This window comes from Sturnus vulgaris, chromosome 1 (genome assembly GCF_052056855.1).
Source record: "Sturnus vulgaris isolate bStuVul1 chromosome 1, bStuVul1.hap1, whole genome shotgun sequence".
Lineage (NCBI taxonomy): Eukaryota > Metazoa > Chordata > Aves > Passeriformes > Sturnidae > Sturnus > Sturnus vulgaris.
In genome coordinates, this window is record NC_142243.1 from 125331941 (window position 1) to 125350220 (window position 18280).

General features: G+C 36.8%; 1 protein-coding gene across 4 annotated transcripts in view; it reads right to left on the bottom strand.

Annotated features, from left to right (window-relative positions):
• Positions 1-1052: 1052 nt before the first annotated feature.
• The window catches only part of JPH1 (junctophilin 1), an 81869-nt gene continuing 64641 nt past the window's right edge, over positions 1053-18280 (bottom strand). The window contains exons 4-6 of one of the 4 annotated variants that reach the window (XM_014883533.2): positions 10859-11520; positions 3602-3697; positions 1053-1756 (exon numbers count right to left, since the gene is read on the bottom strand). In XM_014883533.2, coding sequence (XP_014739019.1) covers positions 3617-3697; positions 10859-11520 — 743 coding nt within the window. In that variant the 3' untranslated portion in view covers positions 1053-1756; positions 3602-3616. Of the gene's footprint in view, positions 3500-3601; positions 3698-10858; positions 11521-18280 lie in introns of all 4 variants that reach the window. The other 3 variants (XM_014883530.2, XM_014883532.2, XM_014883531.2) reach the window with 3 other exon arrangements.

Sequence of the window (18280 nt, forward strand, 5' to 3'; positions counted from 1 at the left end):
TGTAATACCCTTTGTAATATAAACCACTGGTAAAAACATTTCAGATGGGAAATGACTTGAAAATGATGAGAAATTTTTTCTTCTATTTCTGTGCACATCGTTTGCTTGTTGCTCTTCAGATTTTTGTATGCCTGAATATATTATCACATTCATACAACTTAAGAAATATTTCATGGACACTTTACTTTCATTTCTGAACATATATACTGTGGATCACAAATGTCAGAGAAGAATCATCTCACTGAAGTTGACTTTAAAAATTTTTGGCATTAAAGTTGTTTCTGTTTATTTTTCTTGAGAATGCATTTTTTTCTCCTTAAAGAGCCGAAGATTTTCTTTATGGAGCAGGTATTGTCCAGAAAATAAAAATTCTTAAAGGTAAGCTTCATGCTCATAGAATTATTTTAAAGAGCATGACAGTAATGACTACTTCCTAAAAATATATTTCCATTAAATAGGAACTATGAATAAAAATTGCTCTCCTCTTCAATCAAACATTAGGATTTCAGTACAGTTGGCTGTAAGTGTGAACTGGAATAACGGAAAATAAAATTTTCAGCTGAGTAGTTCAGCAAATACAGTGGTTTTAAGACAATTGTAAGGGCAAATTTTCTCTGTGTAAATATTGGCTTACAAACTTCATGTTAATTTTGAACCTATGAAGATCCCGAGGAGCAGTGAAGTCCAAAAAAATGAATTCCCCTACAAGAGCAGCAGTTAATGGACCAGTCACTCACCAATAAAAACAAAATTGATCAAACCATCTTGTAGTGGGAGTGCAATTTAAGATACTAAATTTATAAACACGCAAAATCCTGAATTGGAAGATAAAAGAAGACACAAAGGGAAGCTTGACTTTTTTTTTTTAATTTATTTTTAATTGTTTCCCAGAATCACTTTTGTTGAAAACAGTAACTCACAATTATTTCAAAGGGACTAGAATTTCACCCATTTTCCTGCTTCACTCTTGTTTATTTGATTAGTTTGAAAAAATTGCTTCCAAAGAGTGAACAAAGTAATTCATAAACAGGAAAAAGTAGTCTGAAACTCTATTAATAACCAACTTATTTTTATTAGAGCAAATACAGTTGTGAAAACTGTACATTATACATTTTGGGTCAAGAATTATAAATAGAGAAACTCTATAGATAAAGAGTTCATTCTTTGACAGCAAGAAACTTTAAATAGACAAAATGACATTTTTAAGTACATTGGCAGGCTTCATTGTGCTGTCCAAAATGTAGTGTACAATATAACAACCAATTATAAATAGCCTTTCATGTAAAATACAACTGTGCACATTTTAGAAAAATACCAACAATTTGTTTGAGCTTTGTTTTAAAAAAGCTTATAAATCATACATATTTATAAATGGTACTACCATGCTTACTTAAATTTATAAACATTTTTCATAAGCTTTGTTACCCATTATTTCCAGAGCATAAAGTATTTTAAATAAACATTTAATAGGAATTAAATATGTCAGTTACAAAATTACCTCTCCGTGTAAGGAGACAGGGGGTGATTTAACAGTGGGATGGAACATTTCATCCATTAATTCAAGGCTTACACAGTAACTTTTAAAATTTGTTCTTATTTAAAAATTACTTTCCTAAATTTAAAACACAGTTTAATCTTTTTTCTTTTTTTTCTTTTTTTTTTTTTTTAATAAATATACAAGTTTTATTTTCATTTGCTCTCTTTCTGCTTTCTTCTTTATCCACACTGGTCAAAACACAGGATTCTCAACATACTTCTGTAAAAAACACCATGGTGTTACTGCCCAGCTCGGAGCTGCTTCGCTGCACAATATTCAGTCCATACCTATGATACTTTACTACGCTGCATCAAAAAATAGCTAATGTATTTTGTAAGAATGTTGCCCATTAAACCATGCAAAAACTTAGAAAGTTTACAAACAGGTTCAAAAACTATACTGTATGAAAGATTTTCTAATAGAGATAAAATAAACTGTAATACAAGCCCTTTGCTTTTCGCAGCTTTAAATTAAAATTTTTGCTTGCCAAATGATCACACCACATATCTTCAATAAATAAGCATGCATTTGATTAATATAGGGTACAATAATTACAGTATAATGGCACATAAAAAGAAACATGATCACATCATTTGAACAAAGGGCTATGAAACTACTTAAGACAAACTTTCCAAATGAAAAATTTTGAGGCTTTTTTAATGCTGAGGTAAAATTATAAATGGACTTTAAAGACACTGAAGGCATCAAATTGATAAACAATCACTTAACGTTTTTAAATGCTCTACCTGAATGTATTCAACACAAATCTAGCATTTTAAAGTTGTGATTTATTAGAGCATTAGCTAGCTTAACTGTCATTGGCATTAATGTGCACCCAGACAAGACTTTATTTTAACTGCTGTCAAAATACCTCAGTGTTGCAACGTAATAATTCAAATCACCAATTACCACAGCACCAGAATTAAGAAAAAAAGAAAAAAAAGCCAACATGCAAACCCTATATCTCACCTTTCTTCTCTTATTTTGATATTCTCTCTCCTGTTTAGAATGTGCTTATACCAATGTAAGATTCTTTTTTTTATAATGAAAATTTTGCTTGGTATTGGTCATAAGTATTTGAGATTTTAAGGAAGATAGCAGTTTGAGTTTTGCAGTAATGGTATATTATTTACTGAACCTTAATTCAAAACGACTATTCAGGTTTGAGAAAATGAATTTAAGAATTTTATCCCTGGACTAGGAAAATATATTTTATTTTCTCCTTCTGCTGCTAGGCAGAACTGGTAGCTTTCTCCGGGTTGGACTAAACACTACTTATGGCTATACATCAAATTTCATAAACAACAAATGAACAGAATCATGCACAGGCAAATGAAATTCGATCTCCCAGAACACTGCAGGAGATGTTAAAAGCAGCAGGTAATGGAATAAGACTGGTGACTGATGTTGCTAACTATTTCTTCTAATGAGATAGGAGTGAACGCTGGAATCACTTCCACAGCAACAGAATCCTCTGACCACATTCCTCTGGCAGTCGTTTTCCCATCTCCCCACTAAAAACATCAGACGGTAAAATAGTAAGGCAGCTGTTAACTTCCATCAACAAAAAGTGCAGCTCCGTACATTTCCACTTTAGTCACACCCTGCTGGAACAGATGGACAAGCCAACGCGCTTCACTGGCGGGGCTGCTTCAGCAGATTATTTTGTTTGTTTTCCAACATGGCTGCTTGCTTCAGCTTTCAGAGGACCCCAAAGCCACGAGCCACCAGCAGAGAAGCTGATCTGGGCCCCTGGCTGAATTTTCCAAGTTTCATCTCTCTTGCGTCCCATCCTAATTCCAAGCCTCCTTCCCTGTGTCTGAGTATGACAGGTGCCATTTAAAAGGCTGATGACACAACTGCAGAGAACTGTGGGCTAACACCACTAGTTGTCATGACTTCACTGAAGGGTCAAAACAGTTACAATATTAAATAACTATGTTGAATCACATTCAGGCATAGCTAAAATTAAAGTGGGGAACATTAAAAGTATGTGAAGAAATTAAATATCATTTAAGGTGGGGTGGATATGGTGATTTTATATGAAAGCAAGACCTTTCTTACCTTTCCTAATTCCAATCAAGTTAGAAAATGGACAAAAAGAATGGCTAAACCAATATTCAACAGCATTACCAGGGCGATCATGACTGAGTTAGGGCCCTGAAAATAAAATAAAGATATCAGAATTAATGCAACCTCTCACATATGCACAGCAATGAACAAGACCCAACTTCATAACTTTTAAAGGTTTCGATCTTGTTCTGAAGGAAACAGACCCTGGTATTGAAACATAACCACTACTCTTGATATTCAGGTGACAAAAATATCATCTGAGTGAAAATGAGCTGGATAAATACAGGTAAGAGTATATTACTCTTCTGTTCTTAATCACACTGAGATTAAGCCACGTGACAAACACAACTGCATCAACAAATTAAAACAAACCCATCAACACAGAAACAACGTCAGCTGAAAATAAAGCAAAATAAAGAATGTGAACTACTTTAGGGAAGCCAGTGTTCTGCTCTTCATTCTTACAGAGTTCCTTTTCCAGTTCCAACACATTTCAAAACAGACATAACAAAGATGCTCTATGGCAAGAATACACTTTTTTGATAACCCAAATAGAAAATAAAATTTACTTACCATTGCACTAACAAACCTGTTTCCGTTACTGATTAAAACGCATTTTACATCTGCAAAACTAAACTTGTTTGGATTTACTCAAGCACTTATCTATGTATGAAGAACAGTCAAAAAACTCCTTCCATTCCTAGCTAGAGCTAAAATTGGTTAGAAAACGTAACTCATTACACAATTTTACTATTTTTATGAAGCCAAACAAAGGTTTTATACTCTTTTATTTTACAGTTGTGCTGTAAGCAGAAACAGAGAAACCTTTCATTTAGACAACACTTTCCTAAACCAAAAATCACAAAGCCCACCAGAAAAATCTGTGCAGAAAACTAACTTCTGAGCTACACAAGACTCACTGGCTTGCATAAGAAGGTATATATTGAATGAGAAATGATACAGCATTTTCACTTTTCTCATGCAGCATGCTTTGCAGGAGTTTATTATGCTTCATGACAACATAATGTAACATCAGCTTGATAATTTCTGGAATGCTAAGGTGTAAGAACTTGCTATTAGCAATTTGCTGCAACAGTGTAACTGGAAATCTATGGAATAGTACTTGTGTCTTTATTATACTACATGCTCTCCTGAAACAGCCTCATCAGAACACACCTTTACACAGTAGTTCAGATGGCAGGCCAGATGTGGGCTGCTAAGTTTTTGTGTAATTCACTAAATACATTATGTCAGGTACTGCTTAAATCTCTGGTGAGTCTAAACCTCATTAGCACCTCTATCCATAACAGCCATCAAGTTCCCTTTGCACCAACTCAGAGGTGTCTGTTCACATGCTGAGAAACCCATGATTAAGTTCAAACAATGACTGAAATTATCAGAATGCCAATTAAATGATGCCATGGGGTAATGGTACTGGAAATAGCACCCACATTTTGCTTAATAGTACAATGTCCAAAATATTCTCTAGGAAACTGAAGACCAGGTTTAATGACACCTTAGTCAAAGTGATTTTGAATAACAAGCTCCCACTTACCAGTGGTATGTTTTGACCATCAGGTCACAGAACAGAAGTGGAACCATGTTCCTTCCTCCTTAGTGGAAGTGACTCACCATGTGCCAAAGCATACGAGACACTCGGGGGCAGAGAACAGGCACAAAAGGAAGGCACAGCTCCAGATATGGTTACCACAGCACTGTGAGCAGCCTTGCTCTCTACAGAAGTGTGATTTGATTACACTATTAATTTCCACTAAGATGTGGGTTTAACATCTTTCTTTCTGGTGTTATGCATTGGTACAGGTTGCCCAGAGAAGCTGTGGATGCCCCATGGCTGGAAGTGTTGGATGGGGTTTTGAGCAACCTGGTCTAGTGGAAGGTGTCTCTGCCCATGGCACAGGGGTTGGAACCAGATGGTCTTTTAATGTTCCCTCCAACCCAAACACTCTATGGTTCCTTAATCCTATGATTCTAATAGCAACTGCCCATGTGAATCCCACCTGAAGATTTTACAGTCATATTGCACCAGGAATTGCAAAGAACTTTGAAGATCATTGCCAAGTACCATTAAAATTTTTCAGGATTTGGCCATCTAGCACATTGTGTATTTGAAAATCACATCTATGAAAATCACAATGATTTATTGCAACTGAAAACAAAATTGAAACCTAGGTGTCTTCACAGGAGCCAAAAATTTGTTCATTATGTGAAATACATCATGGAACAGCATCCTGGTAGCTGCAGGACAGATTTTTACTGATTGCCAAATTGGGACTGCAGTTCTAATGGCAGCTCGGTATCATTAGTGCACAGTCTCAGTTAATTAAGCTTGTTGGAGGGGAAGGGTACTTCTCTTTTGATGCATCTGTCAGTCAGGTTAGGTACAACCATTTCACCACAACAACATAAGATAAATTAGGCTAAAAACCCCAGGGGCTATGCTCTGAATAAAAAGTCTCATCTACAAAGACAGAAGCAAGTGACACCTTAAGAACTGGGCTGTTGAATTCACATGAAGATCATAGAAGAATATGTTATCTCTATGATAATGAAGTATCATAAAGATATCTCTTTATACAAGGAAGTAAAGCTCATATTCTTTGTCCTGCTATGTGCATTGTTTCACCTCCTGGTAACTACACCTTTCAGCCCAAAGCAGGATTTCCTAAAACACTAAAAAATGATCAAACAACATTTATGGAGCACACAGTTATTATGCAATGAACTAGGCCTGTTTTGTAGACACCCATGAAACAAGCATTTAATGCTTTAAGACAAATACCACAAGTAAGACTTTAGTGTCCCACAAGGGCTTAAAATAGCAAAAGCCAAATTTAGTTTGAACAGTCCTAGAGTGACTAGAACAGGTGCACTGAAGAAGCTGTAGTAGAAAACCTTCAGTCCTGCTTAAATTTACCCCTTCAGCTTCTTTTAAGCTAGACATTTATGTGGTTCAAAATACAAGCATATGATTAGTTTCCATTTGGGGAAGAAACAAAGAAAGTTATTTTCCTAAAATGTAGTGCCAGGAAATAAAAGACTAAGCCTGTAATTCCATTGCATTAGGAATGTCCATTAAATTTAGCCTAAAGTTCTTGCTCAGAGGTTTTTTTTTTTAGGATCAGGCAAATACAGATCTATTTTTCAAACATCATTGTTAAAAAAAAATAAAATATGAGAATTGAACAAAAGGATGGGATAGAATCACTGAGTAACATTCAAGTAAAAACCAGGCTATACACTGTGTGTTTAAAAATCTTTACCTGCCAAGTGAAAAAAAATTACAATTTAGTCCAACACTTGAGCCTGGGTTTGTTATCTGTGCTAGGGCAGCAAATGGACAGGTATCAGGCAAAAAAAAAAAAAAAGTGTATTCATGAACGTACACTACAATAGTATCTTGTGAAATTCAATCCTATTTTTCACTTGAATCCAAGAGAATCTCCAATCATCTCGTATCCAAGGTGGGATAGCAGCATGAAATTTGAAACTGGGGCTAGAGGCTGCTAATGACCAGTTAGAAACAACAATACTGGTTTGTGGTCAAGGGTCTCTGTGAACACTTCACACTGTGGTAAATGCAAGATAATGTGAAGGAGCCTCATTCTCAGTGATTTATCTCTCATAAATGACAGGTGAGTTCTGGAATAATTTCAAGACTTTGATTTTTGAACATTAGGGAGTAAGCACACAGGGAAACATATTTGTATGTGTGGCATAAGTATGTGCTGATATTTTTTAAGTATAATGCCAGAAATGGGGATATCTAGAGAATCATTCCTATAACTAATACTCAAAGACATTCTTAAGGATGCCACATTACAAAATATGAAACGTTAATTTGGTAACTAAAACAACTGCTACAAAATTTTTGCTGCAAATAAAGTAGTTTAAAGTTCTTCATCCAAATTAAAGCTGATATTTCATGGAGGTATGAAAAATGGTTTTGATTTAGACACATAGAAGAATTGAAAATCTTCTCTTCTGTATCTGTGTTCTTAATGTGTTATCACTGGAAACCTTGAAAAAGCACAGCACAATTTTATACAGGACTATCAGATAATCTAACATAAATGCTCTATAAATGTTAATAGATTCATTTTTTTTGCATTTCAAAACCATGTTTTATCATTCTATTTTTATGAGAGAGTTCTTTTCTCTTGATGTTCCTTAACAAACATATTTTAGAACTTTTTATGGAGCATCTAAGGCAGACTTACTTTCAGAGCATAACGAAATCATTTGTCAGAATGATTAAAAAGGAATTGCAATTTCTTACTGAAATAAAATAATTCCCCAAAGCAACTCCAGAATTCTGAGATCTCTCAACATTCAGAAGCATCCAGGAGAAATACATTAATTAGGAAAAGGGAGAATGGATTTAAACCAGAAGAGATGAAGTTTAGATTAAATATTATGAAGAAATTCTCTACTGTGATGGTGGTGAGGCACTGGAACAGATTGCCCAGAGAAGCTGTGGATGCCTCATCCCTGAAAACGTTCAAGACCAGGCTGGATGGGGCTCTGAGCAACATGGTCTAATGGAAGGTTGTTCCGAGAACTGAAATTAGATGATCTTTCAAGATCTCTTCCAACCCAAACTATTCTATGATTCTATGAATCTGGCTTCTCCTCAGTAATTGTGCTCTCTTAGCTTAGTCACTGCTTCCGACACACAGCTGAGCTCAGTCCAGGAGCACTGCAGAACAGGCTACTGCTTTTCTGAAGCTGAATGGCAATACTGAAAATTAAAAGTCTCCAGCAAAGTTAATAGTCATTCTGTACTGTTTCTCCCACAGACTGCTAGGCCAATAGGCTACTCTTTTTTGCTTTAATTAGTTTAGCATTTTTACTCTCAGCATTTTGAAGAAATAAGCATGTAGGAAATTCAGTCTATAAGGGCAAATTTACAGACATATATAGAAGATTCAAGTCTTTGAAAAATACCCACATACACCTACATATATCTTAAGATACTGTTATAGTAAAAACGAATTCCTGAGATCTACCTTCCTTCCATACTGGAATGCTGATAATAAGAATAATGCAATTAGGGGTCTCCAAATGAAGTAGAGGGCCCTAGAGTAGAGTTCCCAGGTATCACTGCAGTATCAGTGAACAAACAGTAGCCAATGCACAAGATCTCATAATTTCTACACCTTTTGTGACAGCAGGCTGTAGGTTCATGGTCCTTATCCTGATAATTCTAGAAGGTAAATAAGCTGCTGTTCAGGTACCCTGCTTGTTAAGATGAAGCCACCTTCAGCTCCAAAATATTATTCTGGAATGAAGGAAAAATAAGGATTATTTCTAGTGACTTATTTTCACCAGAGCTAAAAAACAATTCCAATTCAGCCTAAAATTTGTACATGCTCACTCAACATTTACAAGCCTGTCAGCTTTGTGTTACCCTACATAGGAGTAATATCTGTGAGATTTGAAAGGTTAAAGGGCTGATATCAGCTGTAATACAGATTTGCAGATTACAAAACCTCTGTGAACATCTGCTTTAATCCGCACAAAACAGAATAAAAGCTTCCTGCAGAACTAGAGAATATCATCTTGGCAAAATGCTCATTATCAAACTACTCAGTGATGGCTCCAAAACCCAGGCATCTGAAAATTGATGGCATGTTTAATAAAGATCATTCAAATCAACTTAAAACAAGACTTTTATCTGAATCTTTCTAGCTATTGGATCTTCTTACACATTTGCTTGTTAGTCTGGAAAACTGTTTTATAAAGCACACTTACAGAAAGTGATTTAATACATCAGGGGTCTGTGTGTGATTCTGTGTGTACCTTGAATCTTTCATTTTAAGATATGTTTTAATCATTCTTGCAGCCCTTTGTGTGACTTCCCCTGGAGGTTTTTTTTTCGTTTTAAATCCCCGATTTACGGACACTATTTTATCCCAGAAGTGGTTGCACCCGTGCCAAAAGCAGACAGAACAGAGTCCCACGTACTCTTGCTTAATCTTTTCTGTTGATAAATCTAAGGATTATATTAACATCTCTGAACAACAGCAGCAGACTGGAAGCTCATATTCAGTTGTCTCTCTTGCTCCAGATCCACCAACCTTTTCTAGTTCTGCTCCTGCATGGCCAGGCTCTATAAATTGTCTTTCATATACAATACTGTATTTGCTGTGCTGCCCTGGATAATTATACTTTAAGCCGTCTTAGCAGTTGATTTGCATGAGGTGGATTTGCATTTGTATTTGTCTTCATTATAGACCACTCTCCTGGTCTCCGTGTCTTCTATAAACTTCATGGACAATATTTTCATGTCCTCTTGTATGTCATTAAGAAGAATGTGGTAAGAGTAACAGAATGATTTTAAGAGCGACCTCACCAGAATAATATCAAATAATTGATGGTTTTCTAATTAATTTTTGAGAACCATCAGTCAGTTTTAAAAAATTCTTTTAATGTGACATTTAGCCTTTGTATTACTCTGGTTTCCTTGTCAGAATGCATGACTATGTAAAAGCAAATCAAATGACCTTCTTGATTGAGGTTATGATTCTTCTGTCACACCTGAAGATGTCAAACTTGTTTGTCAAACTATGTTTGACATAATTTACAATTCATGTTTGTTGGAGATTACTCCCCCTCTTTATTTCTAAATTCTTTATTAAGGAAGTCTGGTGTCAATTATTCAAGTGTTTTGCCTGCAATCAGTACTAGGCTACCTGGATCTCTTTAAGTGGGTCATTCTGTTTATCCCATCAGTATTGACACACTGGTTGTTTTGTAGTAAATGACTTAAAGAAACAATGATTATAAAAGAGAAGCATCTAAAACTCTTCATTTGCTAAAGGTTAACTTTAGGATGTAAAACTAATGCTTTCCCGAGTTTCTCTTGGCCCCAAAATCACAGAATCATCATCAGAGATTCTGAATTCCATATCCTGCCTTTTTCTTCTAACATGAAATAGAAATGCTAATAGTCAACACTCCTTTTCTGCATAGCTATTGATAATTTGATTATTTTTAAATAATAATGAAATTAAGATTCACACTGATCTGAAAGGGTAGTTTTAAAACTCCTTTGCTCATTCCAGACTGGAATATTTCTTCCTCGCTCCAGGTGTAGTGGGTTTTAGCCAGCAGACTGTATCCAGATGAAGATTTGACAGAAGTGAGCTTTGCCTGTGCTTAGGTTGCAAAGCTCAGCACTTGGAGGCAAAAGGGCAGGAAAGTGAAAATGTTTCTTGCAGTACTTACCGAGCTGTTTCCTACTTCTTTCTCCATTGCTGAATGTGATTCATTATTAGCTGGGTTCTTTGGTGCAGCAAATTCTGTTTTCTTAATTTTTATGTCAGGCTTGTTTTCTTTGGCATCTGGCTTACCCCCAGATCGAGCAGGACTTGGCTTCTGAGAGGGTGGTATCCGTGCAAGTGTTGATGGTGAAGGGTTGGCATATTCATCTTCTTCCCTGAGCTCCTGTGGAAGCACTGTTGGATTCATTTTTACATAATAGCCATGGTAGTGACCATGCAGCTCCCCGTTCTCTGTGCTGCTGGGATTGTGCTGGGCTGAAAGCTTTGGCTGGTGTTTCCCAGCTACTTCCTCCTTCACTGGTGCTTTTGAGTATAAAGGCTTGTTAATTGTGGGTGTTATATTCTCAGTGGCTAAAAGCTTTTTTTCTTGACTGAGTCTTGCCCCAGAAGTGGAGCTTTGCCTTTTCAGTTGTTTTGAAGGAGAACTCTCAGAGGAAAGAGGAGGACTGTTTCTTGGGCTTGCTTCTGGGGTTCGAGGGGGTGTAGTACCTTTTCGATAAAAGTGAGGTGATTCTTTTGGGGTGGGTGGTTTCTCCTGACCTTTTTCTTCAGATTTTTCTTTTCCATCCATTCCTTCTTGAAATTTTTGTTTGATATAATCAGGACCTGAAAAATAGTGTAATAGAAATATTCAGATCAAAACAAAGTTCATAGTAGAACTATCACATTGGGATGTCAGATTGCATTGCCTTGCTAAAATGCAGGCAGGGGTATATGTTACCAACAATTCATTGACATCCACAGTGATTTACTCCGAATTGCTCAGGCACTGGAGTTACTGAAGTTTTTTGGTAATTATTGGAACTACTTATTAACTTGGCTCAGTCACTCTACATCTTCAGCTTTTCTAAGGGCCACGGTATGTAAATTGCTCCTGAGTGAAGTCTGAGTATCTGAAGATTGACTAACCTTACATCACCATCATTCCTGTTCTGAAAGGCAAATTCTGAGGTGTGTTTTGCTTGATTACCCTAACTGATTTAACTTCTCATGATCAGAGTACCTGTTTGGTATGTAGACAGTTAACCATCAGAGTGAAATATCTCTTCTGTTCTTATAAGCTACAGGGAAAAGGGCTTGAATTGCTTTTTTTCCCCCATTGGGTGAATTTCAGCTTGTCTTATATATACATACATGTGCCTTGAACACTCACACATGCTGGCTTTGTCTTCCACAACCAATCACTCCCACATGTCCAGTCACTAATATAGTTCCTGCTTAGAAGTCAGGAATACAAACTCTCTTACATTGCCCAGGACAATACTTACAGAGCAGCAAGTGTGAAGAACATCCTCTCCCCAAATTCTAGCTAAACACTCACATGAACATTCACTCCTAGGACTCACTTATCGAAGTGCATGTCTATACAGCTGTTAACATAAACAGAAACTGGCTAACATGCACTGCTACAAGTTTTGGTTCTCAGATTTAATTGTTTAATGGTAAGACTTGAGAAAACACTGCTGAAGAAACAAAATTGCTGTAAATGCTGTATGCATTTGTAGGCAATGTTTTCTGGTTTACTCCCTAGAGGTCACATCTCAGATTCCAGGATTGGTTTCCCTAAGAAGTCAGAAGCTGGGAAACTCTGTGAACAAAGAAGTGCCAACAATCTTCCTGTATTTTCAAAAATAGTTGAAATTCTCAAATTTTTTTTCAAAAATGGCTTCTGAAAAATACATTGCAACTGTTCCTCCGCTTCTATCCTTGCTAGCACCACAATTTTCCTTTCATTTTTTTCCTCTCTCTAAGTGAGGCTTATCTGTGCTTTAAGTCATAGAGAAGTTCTGTGCCCAGAGAGGAATGTCTGCACACATTTTTCTGCTTTTGAGTTTAAAGGAGGCTCTAACTGTGCTAGGCAGATACAGTGTTTTTACAGATGCCAGAAGCATATGCATATCTACGCAGTGCGAAGATGAGAGGAAGGAAGAGCAGCATGAAGCTTTTGGAAGTTACTGAGTCATCTGGTAAGTAAGCATTGCTGAGGAGAAGAATTACTCGGCATGCAAGGTCTTTTGAGCAGGAAAATCACATTTTGGCATCTCTGAAAACCAGGGGTGGAAATAGGGGAGCTGTTAAGAAAGAAGGTTAGACATAGACAAGCCAGGATTTGTTCTCAAATGACATTTGAGGAGGAAGTTTTGAGGAGTTAAGCCTGCACAGAGGGAGAGAAGTAGAGGCTTGATTCACAGCTTTTTATAATCTTCCTGTAAAAGGGAAAGGCAGCACAAGGCAAATTAAGAGTTTCCATATATAAAGTTACAGGTATGATCACCATTCAAAAAATTCTCCATCCTGTGGGGGATTTCCTCCCATCTTTGCTGAGATACATAAGGTAATGCTGAGGGGGTTAACATGCATAAACTTTCTTTTTCACATCTTTTCACATTAGATATAATCAGGGGTGTAAAGAGAAAAGAATAGCTAAAACAGCTCTGACTAATCTTTAAACCATGGAGCTGTCAAATTGCAATGATTATGTATTATGGACAGATCCATATTCACATTAACTTGCTCTCTATGACTGCTGCGGTTAAAGCATCCAATTGGAATAATATGTCTTCACTTTTACAATACTGCCTAAATTCTGAAAATTCACATACTGTTACAGCTCTGCACTGCCTCATATATGTAAAGATTTGACTTTGACGAATACCTGAAAGCACTTGAAAATCTGAAGACACTTTCATAAGGAAAACATCAGAAAATGACATCAGAAATGACCTCAGAAATGTCATCCCTCTCCATCCTTTTTACTGCAATCAACTAAAAGCCTCCCAAAGGTGGCCAGAGAAAATACCTCTCATCAAGAGACCTCCAAGCTGTTAGATTTTCTGAAAATAGAAGGGAACCCATGGTCTCAGCTGCCCATGTCTCCCCAAGAGACTGGTGGAATTAAAAGTAAAAAACTTAAAAGCAAAACAAAAATATAATCTGGAGCTTCCCAAAGAAGTTATGTTCCAACAGGCTAACAATGTCACACTTTTACTGGGCATTTGGCAATATTTGATGCTATGTGACACTGAGCTCTACCAGAGAATGCTGCATCCAAGTAACACCTGAGGGTGTCTGACCAGACACTCAGCCATTGCCGTAACACAGCACAGCATCCCTCCCTCCCAGCCCCAGTACATCACATATGGATATTAGAGATACATTCCTTGCCTCCAATCTTGTCAGGCAAGTCTTTCCAACACTGAAATTCTTGGCCCAATGTGAAGTTAGCTTTGGAGATTGTCCAAATACTTTTAAAACGTGTGTTCACTGTATCCAATACAATTGGATTATGCACCTGTCCAAACCACTAACTCCAAGCACAAGAACTCAGCTCCCACTCCCTCTAAGGACTAAGAACTGTCAGGATTTACCTTGTCCCCTTTATCAAAGACATGACTCTACACACATGGGTAAGGGGGTCCATCATAAGAGCAATCTACAGCACAAGTTTAAAGAAACAAGGGAATTTATAAAGAGAGTCACTAACATCCTTTCCTGTAAGATTTCTTAGCTGGCTGATTTTAATGAGGAAGAGAATAGAATTTGAGGGTGGGAAGAAAGTAAAGGGGGATTATCTGACCAGGAAATAAACACAGTGCTCTGGTTCTTCAGTTTGCAGTTCAAGTAAGCAGTAGGTCTAGACATGATACATCTGAGTGCCTAAGGAGAACCTGGTCTGGAAAACAGAATCAAGAAATGTTATCTAAGCTAGTAAAGGTAAGAAAAATCTGTGTGTGTTTTTAAGGTGACATGCTGGCTGTGCTACCATTGGATCAAAATTGATGTACATTTACTTGATAAAGGTCAGCCATGGGTTGGTTTTGGCTCACACACCTGTTGTGATACCAGCAACAGGATGGCATCATTCAAGTGTGAGTTCGGCAGTATGTGGGGAGAATAGCCTCTGAAAGCCAAAGGACTGTGTGTTATGTGTGCAAGGTATGGACACAGAGTCTCATACAGTCTGACTGTCAGCTTGAATACCATTTAATTGGTGGCTGTGGAGTGAGGGAAGTTTTGATTTGGTTGAAGAAGCCCTCGTGGTTGCTCTAAATCTAGAATTTCTTGTGAAGTTCTTGTGTAATATGCCCTTCCTCCTGGAAGGGCTCCAGTAAGTGATGTGACAGCACGGCCAGCCCTGTAAATGAGAAGAGAAGGATGCCCTGGTTCTGCCATAGCATTTTTAAAGAGGTGAGAGCCACATGCTTTCCCCCATGGCCTGGTGAGGCACAATATTGGCAGCATAGGGATATTGCAAGACTGTGGCTGAAGGAGCATCTGAAAATGTCATCTTGCAGGACACTGTAAATGCAGCCACTGTTTCCCAAGAAGGCTAAGAAGAGACCTCATACCTCATCAGATCTGAATGTGATCTGAAGCTTGAGAGGGATGGCAGAATACATATAGCATAGTGAGGGAAAAGGCATACAGGCAATTTCATCTGATTTTATGAACATGTTACCATTCTTACAATTCAGGAAAGAATAAGCATTTCAAATTACAATTTATTTTTTGTCTACTGAAAGCAAAAAAAAATGGTAATGCTACTAATGCAGGCTTCAGAATATAATCTTTTAAGAATATAATATTTAAAGTACTATTGATGCTGAGTGATGTGATTCAATTTCAAGGTATATTAGAAGCACTTATTAGATAAACATATGTTTATTTCTGATTTTTAAACTAAAGTACACATTATGTGATGTAACATACCTTTGGTGCTACATAGAGAGTAAACAAATAGACAAGGCTATCAAGAGTAAGCCAAATAAGAAACAGTATTATAATTTCATAATTATGAGAAAATTTATATTATGCTTATAGATAAATTCCAAATGCGAAGCACATACTTCACTTTCTAATTTTGTTTGCTTGTATGAACTGTTAGCGGAAGGATGCTCCATTTTCACTGTGATGTTTAACAACTGCCTGTGGAGTAATGGTGACACAAAGTTTGTTGATTGTTCAACCAGAACACTGCAGTCTATATGCAAACCTTCCAAGACCTTAGAGGCCTCTTTTTACTCAACTACTCAACACTTCTACAAAAAAAAGGAGAGAATTTTTGAACTGAAAAGCTCACAATCTGTAACTACAAAACCAAAGCTTATACCAATAGCCCATTTTAGTGATGGGGAAGCTAACCCAAAAGGAAATAATGACCCAAAGCACATGTTTCATAACCTCTCTGAATTTAGTGCTCAGCTGTGAATAAAGTACCAACATGCTCAAAGCTTTGCTAAATCTTTACAAACCTGAAGATGCAGAGAAAGCCTTTGTCAAAACTAGGAATGGAGTGTAAGTCTCCTGAGTAATCAAAACTCCACACAGCACTTTGGCCGTAAATTTGTTGCCTACGATAAATGCCTTTTTGCTGAAAAAACGAGAGCTGATCTATCAAATCTAAATTCAAAGAGAGAAGGAAATAATAAATGATGAATTCATTCCTTACTGCAAATAATACAATCCTAATACACATCCAGAGCATTATATGGTTGAAGCAAAAGCTTAAGACTTTTGTATTTAAATCAACTGTCCTAAAAAAGGAAAATGTATACTTTAGTGTTGGTACTGCAGGTTGATATATATTGTTCATGAAATAAGCCAGTGAAAACAATCTGGTTTATCTTCTGATGTTTTTGATGGTTTTCTAATGTGCCACTGTCAGCAACAATATGTATGCTTTCACACTAAGATTTCTTTGCTATTCTGATGAACTTAATAAAACTTTGAAAAGCAAATGATCTATCAGAGGATCAATAAATATAGGATCTTTCTTCCTAATGTTAAGATTTTTCAGGATAGGACATCCAGTATAGAAGAATTCCTCAGGATGGTAACTGTAGGTGAAGAAATATAAAGAATCAATTATCAATCTCTTAAAAGAAGTGATTCGGTGAGTCATTAGGGAAGTGCAAATAACTACATTCAGTAAATTTTAGAAAGATAGGGTTTATTATTATTTCTTCATTGTGGAGATATGAAGGGAGGGGGAAGAACTATAATTAATATCATTAGTACTTTCTGTTTTGTTCTTAATTTTCGGTTGGTTATACTGGTAACAGGGAACAAAAAAAACCTCTTAGCTGCTAGGCTGCTGGCTTGAATTCAGCCCAAGTGAATGGAGGGCTGTGCAATGCCATGTGCAAAATGTGTTGATGAACTCACTCGAGCAGAGATATGGTTACGGTTTTAGCACTGTTTGGCAGACTGAACTGGGACTGAACAGGTCTGGAAATTAGGGGCTAAAGATTATTGCCATAGAGAAACTAAAGGATATAAAGCAAGGTGCTTAAAGAGCCATAGGGCTCTGAGAGAACACTTCTGCCTGACTTAGGTATGAATAGAATGGAACAGGACATCTCAGTCGAAAGGGACTTAGAACAATCATCCAAGTCCAAGTCACTGACTAACTCAGAGCTGAGCAAAAGTTAAAGCCTTTTATTAAGGGCATTGTCCAAATGCCTCTAGAACACTGACAATCCTGAGGCATCAATCAACTCTCTAGAAAAGCCTGTTCCAGTGTTTGGCTGCCCTCCTAGTGGAGAAATGGTATTTGAATGGTATATTCCTAACAGTATTTGAAGAGGTTATCACCCCAGGTGACTGCAGTACCCTTCTGATGGATGCAGTGATCCAGCAATAGGGCACATGGAATAGTGCAGCTCCTTCATGGTTGGGTCAATGTGCAGCAACATAAGAAATGTCTTACTTCTAGTGATGCACAGGTAAGTTATTTAAGAATTCCTTAATTTAAAAACACATATGTAGGCCTGGCTGCCCTGTTTCAGCTGCACCTGAAGTTGGTTATGCCACCTGGAATAATGGCTTTAACTGTACTTGAGAACGCTTTAGAGAATAAAAAACCACATTAGCTAAGATTTATAAACAAAATATGTCGCAAAAGAGGGAAAAAAATTGAAATGGAAGGGATTGTTGACACTGTCTTGTGAGAGGTAGAAGAAACTCAAGTCTGGATAGCTGATTTAACTTTTAGCCTCTGATGGCAACTGCATTTTGGTGAGGTATGATCAGCATTTTAAATGCTATTAAGCAGCTTCCCTAGCTAAGGGCAAATAAAAAATCTTTCCTGGATCAATTTTAAAATTCCATTTAGCTGCCTTAAAATGCTTTCTTTTTTTTTTTTCCCCTGGACTTAATACCACCAGCGTGGAAGCACCATGGCTGCCTAGGAAAACAAACTACAATGTAAACAAGAGGGAGAGGAGTAAATTTTTTTTTTTAGAATCCAAAAAATAATCTAAAATATAATGTTTATTATTTAGAATCTTTCTTAATTCACTCTTAATTGCAAATCCCCATTTCCTACTCCTCCCTCTTTGAAGATACCTTCCCTCTGCTGAAGATT